General features: G+C 37.8%; 1 protein-coding gene across 2 annotated transcripts in view; it reads right to left on the bottom strand.

Annotated features, from left to right (window-relative positions):
• aqr (aquarius intron-binding spliceosomal factor) overlaps positions 1–11,402 on the bottom strand; it is a 57,298-nt gene extending 45,896 nt beyond the window's left edge. For both annotated transcript variants that reach the window (XM_059520904.1, XM_059520905.1), the window contains exons 1-14: positions 11,041–11,402; positions 10,886–10,942; positions 10,615–10,655; positions 10,368–10,403; positions 10,167–10,287; positions 9,678–9,818; positions 8,665–8,733; positions 8,323–8,423; positions 8,165–8,241; positions 5,140–5,204; positions 4,242–4,358; positions 3,757–3,870; positions 2,401–2,504; positions 1,590–1,692 (exon numbers count right to left, since the gene is read on the bottom strand). In XM_059520904.1, coding sequence (XP_059376887.1) covers positions 1,590–1,692; positions 2,401–2,504; positions 3,757–3,870; positions 4,242–4,358; positions 5,140–5,204; positions 8,165–8,241; positions 8,323–8,423; positions 8,665–8,733; positions 9,678–9,818; positions 10,167–10,287; positions 10,368–10,403; positions 10,615–10,655; positions 10,886–10,942; positions 11,041–11,115 — 1,221 coding nt within the window. In that variant the 5' untranslated portion in view covers positions 11,116–11,402. The remainder of the gene's footprint in view (positions 1–1,589; positions 1,693–2,400; positions 2,505–3,756; positions 3,871–4,241; positions 4,359–5,139; positions 5,205–8,164; positions 8,242–8,322; positions 8,424–8,664; positions 8,734–9,677; positions 9,819–10,166; positions 10,288–10,367; positions 10,404–10,614; positions 10,656–10,885; positions 10,943–11,040) is intronic.
• Positions 11,403–12,944: the final 1,542 nt, after the last annotated feature.

Below are 12,944 nucleotides of genomic sequence, written 5' to 3'. Positions count from 1 at the left end.
AAACAGAGTAGTTCAAATCCCACAGTCTCAAAACTTTCTTAAAATAAATTGTTATACGCAGTGCATGCATAATAAACTGTCTGAATTAACTTTTCCTGTACATCCTGATGGCTATAAAACCTTTCTATTAAGTTTCAGTTCAAATTCTAATTAGCTAACGCTGTGAGACGACTCTGCTGAGAAAACATTAAACGTTTTCAATGAGAAAACGAGTCGGCAGGCTCACGTGGGACGCAGCTTTGAGGAAATCAAATGAATTAATCAGGATTGTTTGGGCAGCTTATCCTGTTGAAGCTTAATTAAGTGTTTTATCTGGTTTGTGACCTGCTCTGACTCCATTGTGGGCCGCAGCACAAGCACATAACCAGATTTCAGCTGCTCAACACACAAATGAGCGCCTGACACCGGCTCCATCAACACAGCGACAGCATTAAAGAGGAAATGCTCGAGTTCTTGATGAGATTAGGAGGGAGTAATTAAAACACGCCTGAAGCAGGACCACCGATGGGCCCGAGATGTCTTAAACATCTGCAGCAGAGGTTAAAATACACTATAAGAGTGAGAATTAAAGCCATTCACAGCCTCAAGCACTTAGCAATCATCAAAACCCTTTTAAACACGTTTGTCCCTCAACACTAGATCTCTGTGAGCAAAGCTAAAAAAACTACATGGGCAATACGGTCAATCAAACCACTTTAATCAGAGATAAAAAAGCAGCTTCTTGAACAGACCGATCGTTTCGTGTCTTTACACATTAATGTATCGTCACGAACCGCAGGGTTTAATTTGGTTTTATTATGTATGTTTTATTGACTCTCAAAGCCGTGATTCCCATCCACTTCCAGTATAGGACTGACAGACTGCAACGGTTTGAGTTAAAAATCTCAGTTTGTGTTCTACTGAAGAAACAAAGTCACTTACATCTTGGATGTCCTGGGGGTGAGCAGATAAACATCAAATCTTCATTTTTGGGTGAACTATCCCTTTAAACATCTATATCTGATTACTACTGTTAGACCCACCTGAAAAACCTAAAAGCATTGTTTACTTTGTTCTATTGCGTGCAATGTGTTCATTTTCTTTTTCTTGTTTTTTACTGATCATTCACTAGCCTTTAAAAATGTTTGAACTTTACATTAGTAGTTAGGCTAGTAGTTTTTATTGTGGTGTCAAAACTGGAATCTAGAACTGGTATCTAAAATTCTGGTTAGGATACAAGATTACATGGGTCAAAAACAACAAATACAATAACCTTCTCAGCGGGAATAAATCTGTATTTCACAAAGCACACATGGTATAAATGCATGTTTAAAATCCCCAGAGTGCATTTTTGTAGCATGTGAGAACATATAAAAAAATATGCTTGCAAGAATACATGATCTATTGGGAAGCAGAAATATTGTCCTTTGACATCATCTCTGTGCATGTCTAAAAACTTTCATTTGGATGTCTGGTGACAAACATATGTGCTGGAAAAAAAGGTTTGAATAGCTGTTTGTGAGAATTGTGTGAATGTGGCAAAATGTTCTCAATCAGAAAGTAAAAAGTAAACCCTTTTATGCACTTGTGATATTTTAAGATATCCCTACCAGTAGCTCCAGAAGGAACTCTTTATGGTAAGATGTATCTTGTCCATCAGGAAGCTCAGGGAGGAGACACAGGTATGCTGACACCCGGTGGAGGGTATTGGGACTACAAGCAGAGAGAAGAACAGACAAAACCCAGTCACAGATGAACAAAAGCACACAGAGCCCTTTCAAAGCAGCTCAAGAAGGCATCTCCATTATTTTGCACATGTAATTTATCTAACATGTCATAAAAACAATATACAACCAAACTAATTTCTTGATTTGTAATGTTCTCAGTAGTTAAGGAAATATCAGATAATATCAGAAAAGCATGACAGAAGAACATATGACATGCATCATAAAACTATGATTACGAGACATGATGCATTACAGCAAGTTGTACAGTTTCTTTCAACACACAAAACACCTTCTGGTGTTCATTCATGTTTATTTTGTGCTTTAGTAATGAAGAGGATGTGCCACTTGAGACGCTACAGCGATCAGTCACACCACATTAAAGAGCACTAAAACACATTTATTGATTGGATTTTATAATAAAATTCATGTCATCCATTATGCATAAAGGCTCAATCTGCTACAGACAATTCTTCTTTAAACGTGTGGTCAGGAAGACAACATTAGGCAGCATATGGATTATTATTTTTTTTTTTAATTATATTTTTGTTTTTAACAATAATTAACATTAGTTTTTTTTTTTTATCGTATAACATGATTGTGGGAACCCCATCTGGAGCTCTGGCAGGAGCCATTAATCTAATGGAGCGGATCTCTCGCTCTCTCTCTGAAGAGATAACACACTGCCGTTACTAACCTGAGATGGCCGAAGTGTTTGGTGAGGGACTCTCGCGTGTCCACAGCGGCCACATTAGACAGGGCAAAATCACTGAGCTCAGGGAAATGAGCGAACGCTGCTCTCTGAAAGACAAACACCAGTCAGAAAGCTTCTGAAACATCCAACAGATTTAATAATCATAGAGCAATGAATCATCACAAACCACATGACTGGTACAGAACAGACTCGGGTGGCTACCAATACACCAAAAGTGATACAAGAACCAACTTCTCCCTTACTGAACCTGAGTGTTGCACATAACTTCAGACCACTGGATTTAGATCATCTGCTTGTGGCTTCTATGCTTTTAAAATATTCATTTAGGTAAAGGAGCATACTACATATTAATACATACTAGGTGAAATACTGGTGGTCCTGTGGCTTAGTGGTAGAGCATTGCATTAGCAGCGCAAAAGGTTGTGGGTTCAATTCCCAGGGAACACACATCCTGTTAAAAATATGAATACCCTGAATGCACTGTAAGCCGCTTTGGATAAAAGCATCTGCTAAATCCATAAATGTAAATAAAATACAGTGCACAATATAATAAGAGTACAATTGATTAGCAGTAAATCCCCATCAACTGCTTTCCAATGGAGCTGCAGTTAATACACAGAGCCGTAGTCCACTGACACGCTACACTATATAGAGTTATATATACCGCTAATCAAGGAACCGACTTTACTGACGAGATGCACATGATCATATCGTTCAATATACTATCCAGCCCTAGTGCTGGCCAATGCTTTACATTTTTCGCAAACAATAATGCGATTAATCATAATGATATGTAAAAATTGATAGCCTGAATGCTCTGTAAGTCGCTTTGGATAAAAGCATCTGCTAAATGCATAAATTTAATTTAATCACGATTAAAAACTAATAATGCATTCAAAAGTAGTGTATTGTGCACTTTTTCTTTTTTAAGTAGGCCTACTGCTATATGAACAAAAGTGTAATAACATTTGGTTTGCAAACGCTTTTTATAGCAGTGTTTCTTTTACATAGCAGTTAAAATATTTATTGTGACCTGAATCTCAACTTATAACACAAATGTAGTTAAATTAAATATAAAACAAGCCATTTGTCACTATCAGGACATTAACGTTTTTATAGAATATATTTTATAGCTTGTTATAGAATAACAAGTTATGCTCCGAGTCCAGAGCCTTGATCATAACGTTTCTACAATATTTAGTAGTAGCTTACTAATAAAAAACTGTTATCGCACAATAAAATAATTGTCGGAGTTAATCAATTAATTCTTAAATTGAAAACATGTTTAAATCCCTCAGATAAGTGTGGGACCCCTGAGGGACTGATGAGATGGGTTACCTGTAGAGAGGTGATTCTGTCGTAGTGAAGTGTGGTCATCTCTTTCTGTGTGAGCGCATTTCCTGTCTGATCACTGATCTCAAAGCCGGTGTAGAACTTCAACATGTCCAGGAGCTGAACACAACAACAACAAAACAATGATTCAACAGTTCAGTATCTCCACATCTAACAGACTCCGTACTCGGTGTATATTTATGCTTGTGCTTAGGCCTGCTGTCATAGTTTTTATCTTACTATTGTAAAGCATTCTTACGTTTGCAGAAAGGTGTTATTGTAATACACTTACAATAACCATAGAATGCTAAATAATGAAAGCAGTGGCAGTGGTTGAAAAGTCTTTACAATTTGGGTAAATATTTACTGATTTTTATGCATAATTGTGTTTGCCATTTAAAAACTATAAAAATCCATGTTTGCTGTGCTTGATTGATTTGACCAAGCGACTAAGTACAGAGAAACAAAAAGAGGAAGGCACAGTGCTGTACCTGGCAGAAGAGGTGACCCTCTTTCTCCCGGTCTGTGAGGTGAGACAGCTGGCAGTTGACCACCAGATGAGCGTCATCCAACACGGTGTTGAACCAGCGGCGGGTCGGGAGGAGAGCCTGGCCAAGACCAGCAAGGTTAGAAACATGTTCAAGTCACGGGGCAATGGACAAAGTGACAGATCATTTCTTCTGTATTCTGATGCACATCCGAGTGTAATGGATTATCAGAAAAGTACAAATGTGAGGCGGGGCTTATTTCCATGCATCAGCTGTTGATTGGATGTTAAGATGTGGGTGTGGCACTCAAAAGTTGAGGCAGATGAGCACAAGGGGCAGGGTTTGAGAGGAATTAACATGAATGTAATAGGGTTTTTTTTGTGTTTTTTTACGCATGTACACTGGTGGACAAAATTATTACAACATTAGTATTTTAACCAGCTAAAAAATGGTTTGAAGTCAGTTATTTCTATCGTTTGCTGAATGTTTGGAAATGTAAACTGATATTTCCTACGAACACACTACAGCAAAAGATAGAAATAACCAACTTAAAAACATTTTTTAGTTGATGAATATACTTGGCCACCACTGTATTTCATGTGCACATATAAATACCTCCACAAACATATGCATCTATTATTATAAAAAAAATTCTCTCTCTGTGTAAGAAGAAAATAAAGAAATAATAATAATAATAATAACTATATATATAATTTTTTTTTTTTTTTTTTTTTTTTTTTTACAACTGAAAAACATTACAAGGTCAAAAATGTTTAGAAAGGAAACAAATGCATGGATTAATTGTTCATAACATGCTTCAGAATTTTCATTTCATGCTGACTTTATCATATGGAGAAAAACTGAAAGCAGCTTCAGAACAAATGCTGGAATGCCAACTCACCTCCAGGTCAATCATGAACTCGATGAATCTCTCACAGTAGTGAACCTTCTCCATGGGGACGGCGCCTAGAGCAACATGAACCACAAAACACATTAAAGCGGTGTTGACATCTCATTTCACACAGACAGACAAACATGGCATTCTGGGGTGGATGCTGGATCTGCATCTGATGAGGGAAATGCAGTGAAAAGAGAGAGTGACAGTATTATGATGGTCTCATAAACAGGATGTGCTGGCCTCGTGTGCCACACCATCTCCAGCCCGAACAGGTGGATGATGGGAGGGGGGCACGTGGGCCTGTGTTAGCAGAGCGGTGAGAGGAGCCCACAGGCGAGCATCAGCTGCTCTGAAGCTGGGTCATGTCACAGGATGGTGAAAAAAAAGAGATTTTCAAAACAAAAATAAATCACTGCCTGAGGGGCGGCAGGAAGAGCGAGGCCTTATGGGTAACAGAAATCAGTCCCATCTTAACTTGTAGCACAAATGTAGGCGAGGTCTTTTAGTGTCATTGTCCAAACATCACCTTCAGCTGCTGCTTCATGTGTCTTTTTGTGGGCAAATTCTTACTGATTTTTATCAAGCAAACATAACAACTTTGATTTCACTAGCTAGGACCACGCCACAAACAAGCTATGAAACTGGGGAAGAGTAGAAAGAGGATGAAGGGGTCGAGGGAATGGGATGATGGTCAGGATGATCAGGGCATCTTGAATTGATGGCTCGGAGACTCAGGGTGGGGGTACCGTCTCTAGCATATATTTAGGCCAGACAATGAGGATAAGTTTATGTGGGATAAGGTTGGCTGAATGGATGAAAAGGGAGGGAAGGGTGGTTTTGAGGCGTGGCGCTGCTCCCGAACTTTAGTTAATATCAATTAACTCCATATTGTTAGTAGTATTTCCAGATGAACACTTACTGGACTGAAGCAGCTTGGCTTTACTTGATTCTCCATCAATCATAAACTCAAGAGCTGTTCTATCAGATGAGCGCATCAGGTCAATTCGTGGTTGTCTCTCCCTTTTCAAGAGAGGAAAAAAAAGTCCCATTCAGACTATATGTCTTCTAGGGCTGATGGCCTCAACGGTGTCTGTCATCCCATTGGGGCTGTTGCGACTGAGAGTTTCAGTGCTGGGTAGCAGCAGCGCCACCTCAACCAAATAGTGATAATGTGATTGACATTGGCTGCGAGCTCTCCGCTGCTGGAGAGAGTGTCGCTGCATGTTGGGGTTCAATGTGCGATAGCAGAACAGAGAAAGGAAATTCATTCATTACAGGTAACTCATGTCCCGGGAACAATGAATGCAGGGGCAGATCTCCTGTCAAGGGGGAATACTCTGTAACCTTGCCAGGTTCAGCCCCGGGACGAGTGCTGTGTGATCAAAAGCCAGATGTAATGCCGTGTCGTAGTGATGACGCACGTTATCACGCGACTCTTTTACCGGCTGTTTTGAAGGAAGATTAATTTTCGCGACAAAAAAATGTGCAAACTGTATGAGGCAGAGATCAGTTAGTTCCTCACTTTCCGTGCTGACGCAGAGATCGTTTGCCAGCTTCAGTGCAAGTATAACGTGCCTAACGTTTTCGACTCGTACATTACACATCACGCCCTGATGTTACGTGTCGTTACGGGATCTTTACGGGTTGTGTGTGAAAGCACGCACATATCCCGGGTCATCACTGGCAGTGTGAAAGTGCAAAATCTAGCAACCCGGGAACAATTGCCGGAACACTTTACCCGTGCATTTGCCGAAATCGCAGGGTGAAAGGGGCTCATGGGTCTTAGTCCTCCAGAAGGGCTGAGGGCACATACTACCCGAGGGTTAGCCACCTTGTGGGCATGGTTTAAGCGCATTTCAATTCAAGACATTTGTGCGTTGGCGAGCTAAGTTATGCCACAACAACAACAACAACCAAAAAAGAGGTCACATCACTGAGTTGGTTGACATGCCTGCTTCAGACAGCGTATCTGAAATACAGGAGTTGTCTTTATTCCACAGTGATTTACCGAACAAATGTTTGAAAGACTACTTTAGGTTACTCATGTAACCCCAGTTCTCTTATAGCATGAGTGAGGCTGCATAGAGAAGAGATATGCTGAGAATGAAGTAGGGACCATTATGCTGTGATTGGTCTGTCAACCGACAGACGTGGTGTAATTGGTGCCTCCAGGGTTGGTCACGCACGAGGCAATTCCCATAGTGAGATACCAAAGGAATGTTTGAAAGAGAACCGGGGTTACCCAAGTAAACTAAAGTTTGTTTAGGTAAGAAATAGCTTCACAAACAGTCTTTTCAGTTACACAGTATTATTTCAGTCTTCAAGTCATTCATATTAACAAAGAAATACTGGGATAAAAGTTTATAGTTCAGATATAAACATCGATGTCTTTGGTAACGATCAAATTAGAGAAAGTCATCTTTTGAAAGTAATTGAGACTTCAAATAACATTTGCGTCGATTGCATTGTTCTGCCAATAGATTATTTGTCATTGAATCATTCAAAAGATTTGTTCGAATACACGGAGTAAGAAAACAAGTGAAGTAAAACAGCAGTATTTATCCAAGTGAAGCATTTATGAGTCATTAATTATTTCATTCAAACCACTTTTTCATAAGTTTAATATTAAATACTGATGTATTAAATATTATATTTGAAATACAGATTACAATTCAAAATTAATTAATAGACTGCAGCCATTTTTGGACACACATTATTTCGTTTATTTCAGAATTGTGATCTCTATTTGAGACCAAAAAAAAAAGTGATTATTAATTTATCCACAATCGTGCAGCTTTAATTTGCACCAAAATTTTTATTTTTGTGCATATCTTCAAGTATGAGCTCCATATTGTCTATATTATCACTATGTCAGACTGTATAAGCCATCAAAGCCTAGTGTATTAAATATGATACTCAACAAAAAAAAAAACACATGCAAGATTAGATTTTTCTGACTTATTTCTAATATTAAGTCACACTAATCAAAATATCACACAGAAACGCTGGTGTGAATAAACAGGTTTACCTGCTGCAGGGATGGACATGAGCACCACCAGGAATTTCTTGATGAGGGAAGCGAGAAAGGTACGCTCCTTCTTAGCTCTGTGAAAACACAGTTCATGAGACTCACAGGACACAGTTTTGAGTTGTTTCAGGTTTATGGGGCGTGAGGCTGTTTCTTACTGCTCCATCTCCTGCGGCTCCATCTTCTCATAGTTCTTTTTAATCAGGTTCCAGAACTTCTGCAGTTTTGGGACCTTCTTCAGTTCCTGCTGCAGCCTTGTCTGAATAACCACAAAATCCGGAGTCACTTTCAAAAATCTCAAATCATCAAGTAGCCATGCATGAAATATATAGTATGTAATATTATGTAATAGTGCATGAAAAATTTATATATAATATAGAGTATAATATTGAGTTTTTGTACTGTAACACATGCATTTTGTAAAATATAGCTGATGTAATGGACAGCAGGATATAATGCTCATATAGGACATGAAATATGTGCAACGCAGTAATATTCACCGGCAGCAGACACATCCACATGGGCAGAGAGACCAGCTTCTGCACCTGCTCACGGATCAAGTCCACTTCCTGTAGTGACAAAAAAAAGAGAAAAATATCTTCTGTTAGTTCTGCTTTAACAGGGATGAAGCTGAACCTCATATCACATTAGTTCAAACGAATACAGAGCTTTTAAAGACATTTCTTTTTTTTCAGTTTGTGTTGCTGATAACTGGATGCAATCTCTATATAGTTCAAATCAAACACTGTAGTATCATCAATGTCCATGTGCTCCTGCCACTTACTAATGCTACTTGTCTTCTGTATGTGGAGAAAACAAACAAAAAAATGCACTTACCATTTATTTCCAAATACAATGAAATTCTCAGACAGAAAAAACGAGTGAAAATGATTCGCTACAGGTGTAATTTTCTGCACTGGATCCTCTCACAGCATCTGTACTTGCACTATAGAAAGCATTCATCAGCTCATGACTTGTTCAGTCTGTTTGAATATTGCAGAGTTCAGTCATGACGGATGCTCTCTGACCACAACATGATTGCACCATCCCTAACAATTAATTAGGGACATTATAGGCCTATGATGGTCATTTCTATTGATACTCAAACAGAAAACCTTCCTCCACGGTGCATGCATAAGCAGAAATACACATGATTAGCATACAAACACTAGACAATCTCATCAACAATGCAAATGCACCATCTGCTTTAGAATGGGGAGACAACATGACTTAAATTAGCAGCAACCCAAAAATAGACGAAAACGTCTTTGAATTTAAGTTGTCATTATACATGTGAACTGCTATTTGGTTTCATTTCTAAAGTGTTTTGCACTTGTGTCTTGAGTGCGGTTAGAAAAAAAAACAAACATATTTCAGTGTGTTTGCTCTGTGCAAGGCAACAGTGCCACCAAGAGATGCGCCCAGAAAACAACAGCTCATTAGCAATTGTAGCCAAAATCAACAAATGCAAACACAGGAGGTTATTAACAACTGCTAATGATTGGTAACTAACCAGACTGTTGAAGCAGTGATCGAGGAAGAGCAGAAGCACGGTTTGCTCCTTCAGCGGCAGGCCAAGCTGCTCACCGGACAGACACGACTCCATCACACACTTGAAGAAGTGAGGGAAGTGTGTGGGCGCACGCTTAAAAACCTGAAGAGACAGAAATTTTGATCAAACTGTTACTGTGGATCTGAAATCGGTTCTGATTTTGTCATTAACTATGGTCAAAAACGTGTGGTGAAGTCATGCACCGAAACTACATTTTTACCAAAACACCAAATCCGAAAGCAGTTTTCATTTAGCCCAAATACAAAACTGAAAAGAAAATCTCAGTAATTAAATCTGAATTTGTATTTTTAATACAGTGTGTCAAAATGTGTGCACATCAGTAGTGAATGTGTTGTAATCAATGTCATTTATGTACAGAAGTGTAACTTATTTGACATAGCATTGCATCTGAAGTCAGTGTTTCACATTCATCCATGGTTTAACACAAACCTCCCACGCTGGAACATTTTCTCTAAACTTCTCATTGACGATACAGCAGATGGACATCAGGTAGCCGTTACTGGAGGCTTTAGGCGTGTAGTTGGGCCACAGGTAGTTCTCCAGATACTGGCTGTAAAACCAACAGAGCATCAGCAAACCAGCAGTCCTACTGATCCACTACACAACCAAACCTGAGCGGAAACCACCAACCTGAACTCCAACAGCATAATCTTTCTGATGGCAAATCTAAAAACAACAAACAGCCAAAGTCAACCTGCATCAAAGTTGTCATTTTTTTCCTTTTAAAACAGTTTCATATAATACACAAGACAACAACAGCTCTGCTTTCACTCATTTCTGCAACAAGCTCATAGTGGAAAGTCTGACAGACTTTAAAAATAACAACGATCACAGTATTTATAATAATAATGCAAGAACTAAACATAAAAAGTCTTACTTTGATTTAAGAATCTCATTCTGATAAATGTCTTCAATGACCTGCAAACAGAAAATATTCAATGGTTATAAGCCACATCCTGAATTAAGCTAGTTGGTCAATCACTGAACAGAAAATGCATTTCTGGACATACACAACAATACATGAGCAGAAGACAACAAACCTTCCGGATCTGTATTTCGAGTAATATCTCTCTCTATATATATATATATTCTGTAAAGTCAAGTCCTGCAGACTGAGGCTAAAGGAGGATTAAAGGTCAAAGCCTCACCTGAGGATCGAATGGTAGTTTGTTCTTGACATGAGGAGCCCAGTATTTGTTTGAAAGCTGAAGAGAGAGAAACACAAAGAGGAGTAAAGTAAGTGAAGCACGTCTGGTGCTGATCTGAGCAGCTGATATGAGTTGATAAAGTCCTCCTAACTCACCTGAGTCACATACTCCGCGTTGATCTGAGACACCGGAGGCGCAGAGGTCTTCATCACCCTCGAGTCCTTCTGCATCTTTCACACGTTTGGTGATAAACCAGCAAACTGAACAAATATAATAAAAATCCCGTGCCTTACTGATCGCTACAGGCTTCTGTTTATCTACTCGATGTCTGAAAGTTTCATTCACATCTTTCAGCATTCACTGCTGAAAACCAGAAGAGATCAAATATACGCTGCGGTGTGAACTCAATCAATTCAAGCTTTGTTTATAACGGAAACGTCATGAAAACGTTACGTAGCTTTAGCGGTATGCTAACATGTGCAACTGAAAGTGGCGGCTGATGACAACTTCCGCTTTCTTCTTCTTCTTTGGGTTTACACGACCGCTTGCGTCCTTAACCTCGCATTACTGCCATCTTCTGGTTCTTGTTATTTCCCACATAGTTGTCATGAATCCCGTTTTAGTCAGAAAGCAAATCAAATATTTCGTTCCTTGCTTCTCATAGACTGCAGTCCATTATACTCTTTACTCCACGTCCTATTTTTCCATGTCATCTATCATATCCATCCTCTGTAATTCATATTTTGTACAATTAATAAGCACATATTCTACAGTCTCTCAGGTATTTGGCACTGGTCACAAAACACAGCTGGATGTTTTCCCATAATACGAAGAGTGCTTTTTAATTTACTATGCCCTATTCTTAAACTGGTCATAATTCCCTCCTGTTTCCTCTCTTATTTTCCACACTGCTACCTCTTTTTTTAATCAAGTATAAATGTCTTCCTTTTAGTTTTTCATCCCAGCTTTGGTGCCATTGTGTAATATTTTTCCCCACACTATACTCTTTCCTTCTGATGTTGAAAGACTGATGACTGCTTCTCTCTTTTTGCAGTGCTTTCTTATCTATTTTGAAGCCGTTGGATGCTTGAATCTGATTGGTTGACGAATGTTCTGAGGTGTGCAATTATTTTAACAATTCAACGGCCCGGAGTCAGTTATTCCTTGCATATTCAATCCATTCTAATGCCATCAAAATGTCAAACAGCTCAACATCATAAACACTTAAGTGATCTGAAGTTTATCGGGCGCCGTTTGTAAAGCTGCTCATGCTGAAAATAACAGCAACATTTTGTCACATTTAGCTTCAAACAATGTTTAAAAAACTGGTATGAATTTTTTGACGGTCACTTTTTAGCACATTTACAACAATATTTGTCAACTTAGAGATATTTTAAATAGTTAAATATAAATATTAAATGTTAAACCTAAATGTTGAATGTTAAATCTAAATGCTAAATCTAAATATTAAATCTAAATCTAAATGTTAAATCTAAATATAAATATAAAATCTAAATGTTAAATATAAATATAAATGTTAAATATAAATGTTAAATATAAATGTTAAATATAAATATAAATATAAATGTTAAATCTAAATCTTAAATCTAAATATAAATATAAAATCTAAATCTTAAATCTAAATCTAAATCTAAATCTAAATATAAATGTTAAATCTAAATCTTAAATCTAAATATAAATGTTAAATCTAAATATTAAATCTACATCTAAATGTTAAATCTAAATATTAAATCTACATCTAAATGTTAAATCTAAATGTTAAATCTAAATCTAAATCTAAATGTTGAATCTAAATGTTAAATCTAAATCTAAATCTAAATGTTGAATCTAAATGTTTCGGTTGAAACTAAATATTTAGCTAATATGCAAATTCAAAATGCCGGAAGTGCCAAAATAAAAGCTCGATGAGGTCAGTGTGTGTTTATAGCATTGTGTTAAATAAGGAAAGAATAAAAATCATCTTATCCGAGGAAATTGACTTCTGCGTTTTACACAAGACATCATCGTTTCACAAAATATACGGATAGATATAGTTAGC

The sequence above is a fragment of the Carassius carassius genome, chromosome 32, assembly GCF_963082965.1.
Source record: "Carassius carassius chromosome 32, fCarCar2.1, whole genome shotgun sequence".
Classification (NCBI taxonomy): Eukaryota; Metazoa; Chordata; class Actinopteri; order Cypriniformes; family Cyprinidae; genus Carassius; species Carassius carassius.
The sequence above is the reverse complement of the archived record's forward strand: the minus strand, read 5'-3'. Positions and strand labels throughout refer to the sequence as shown.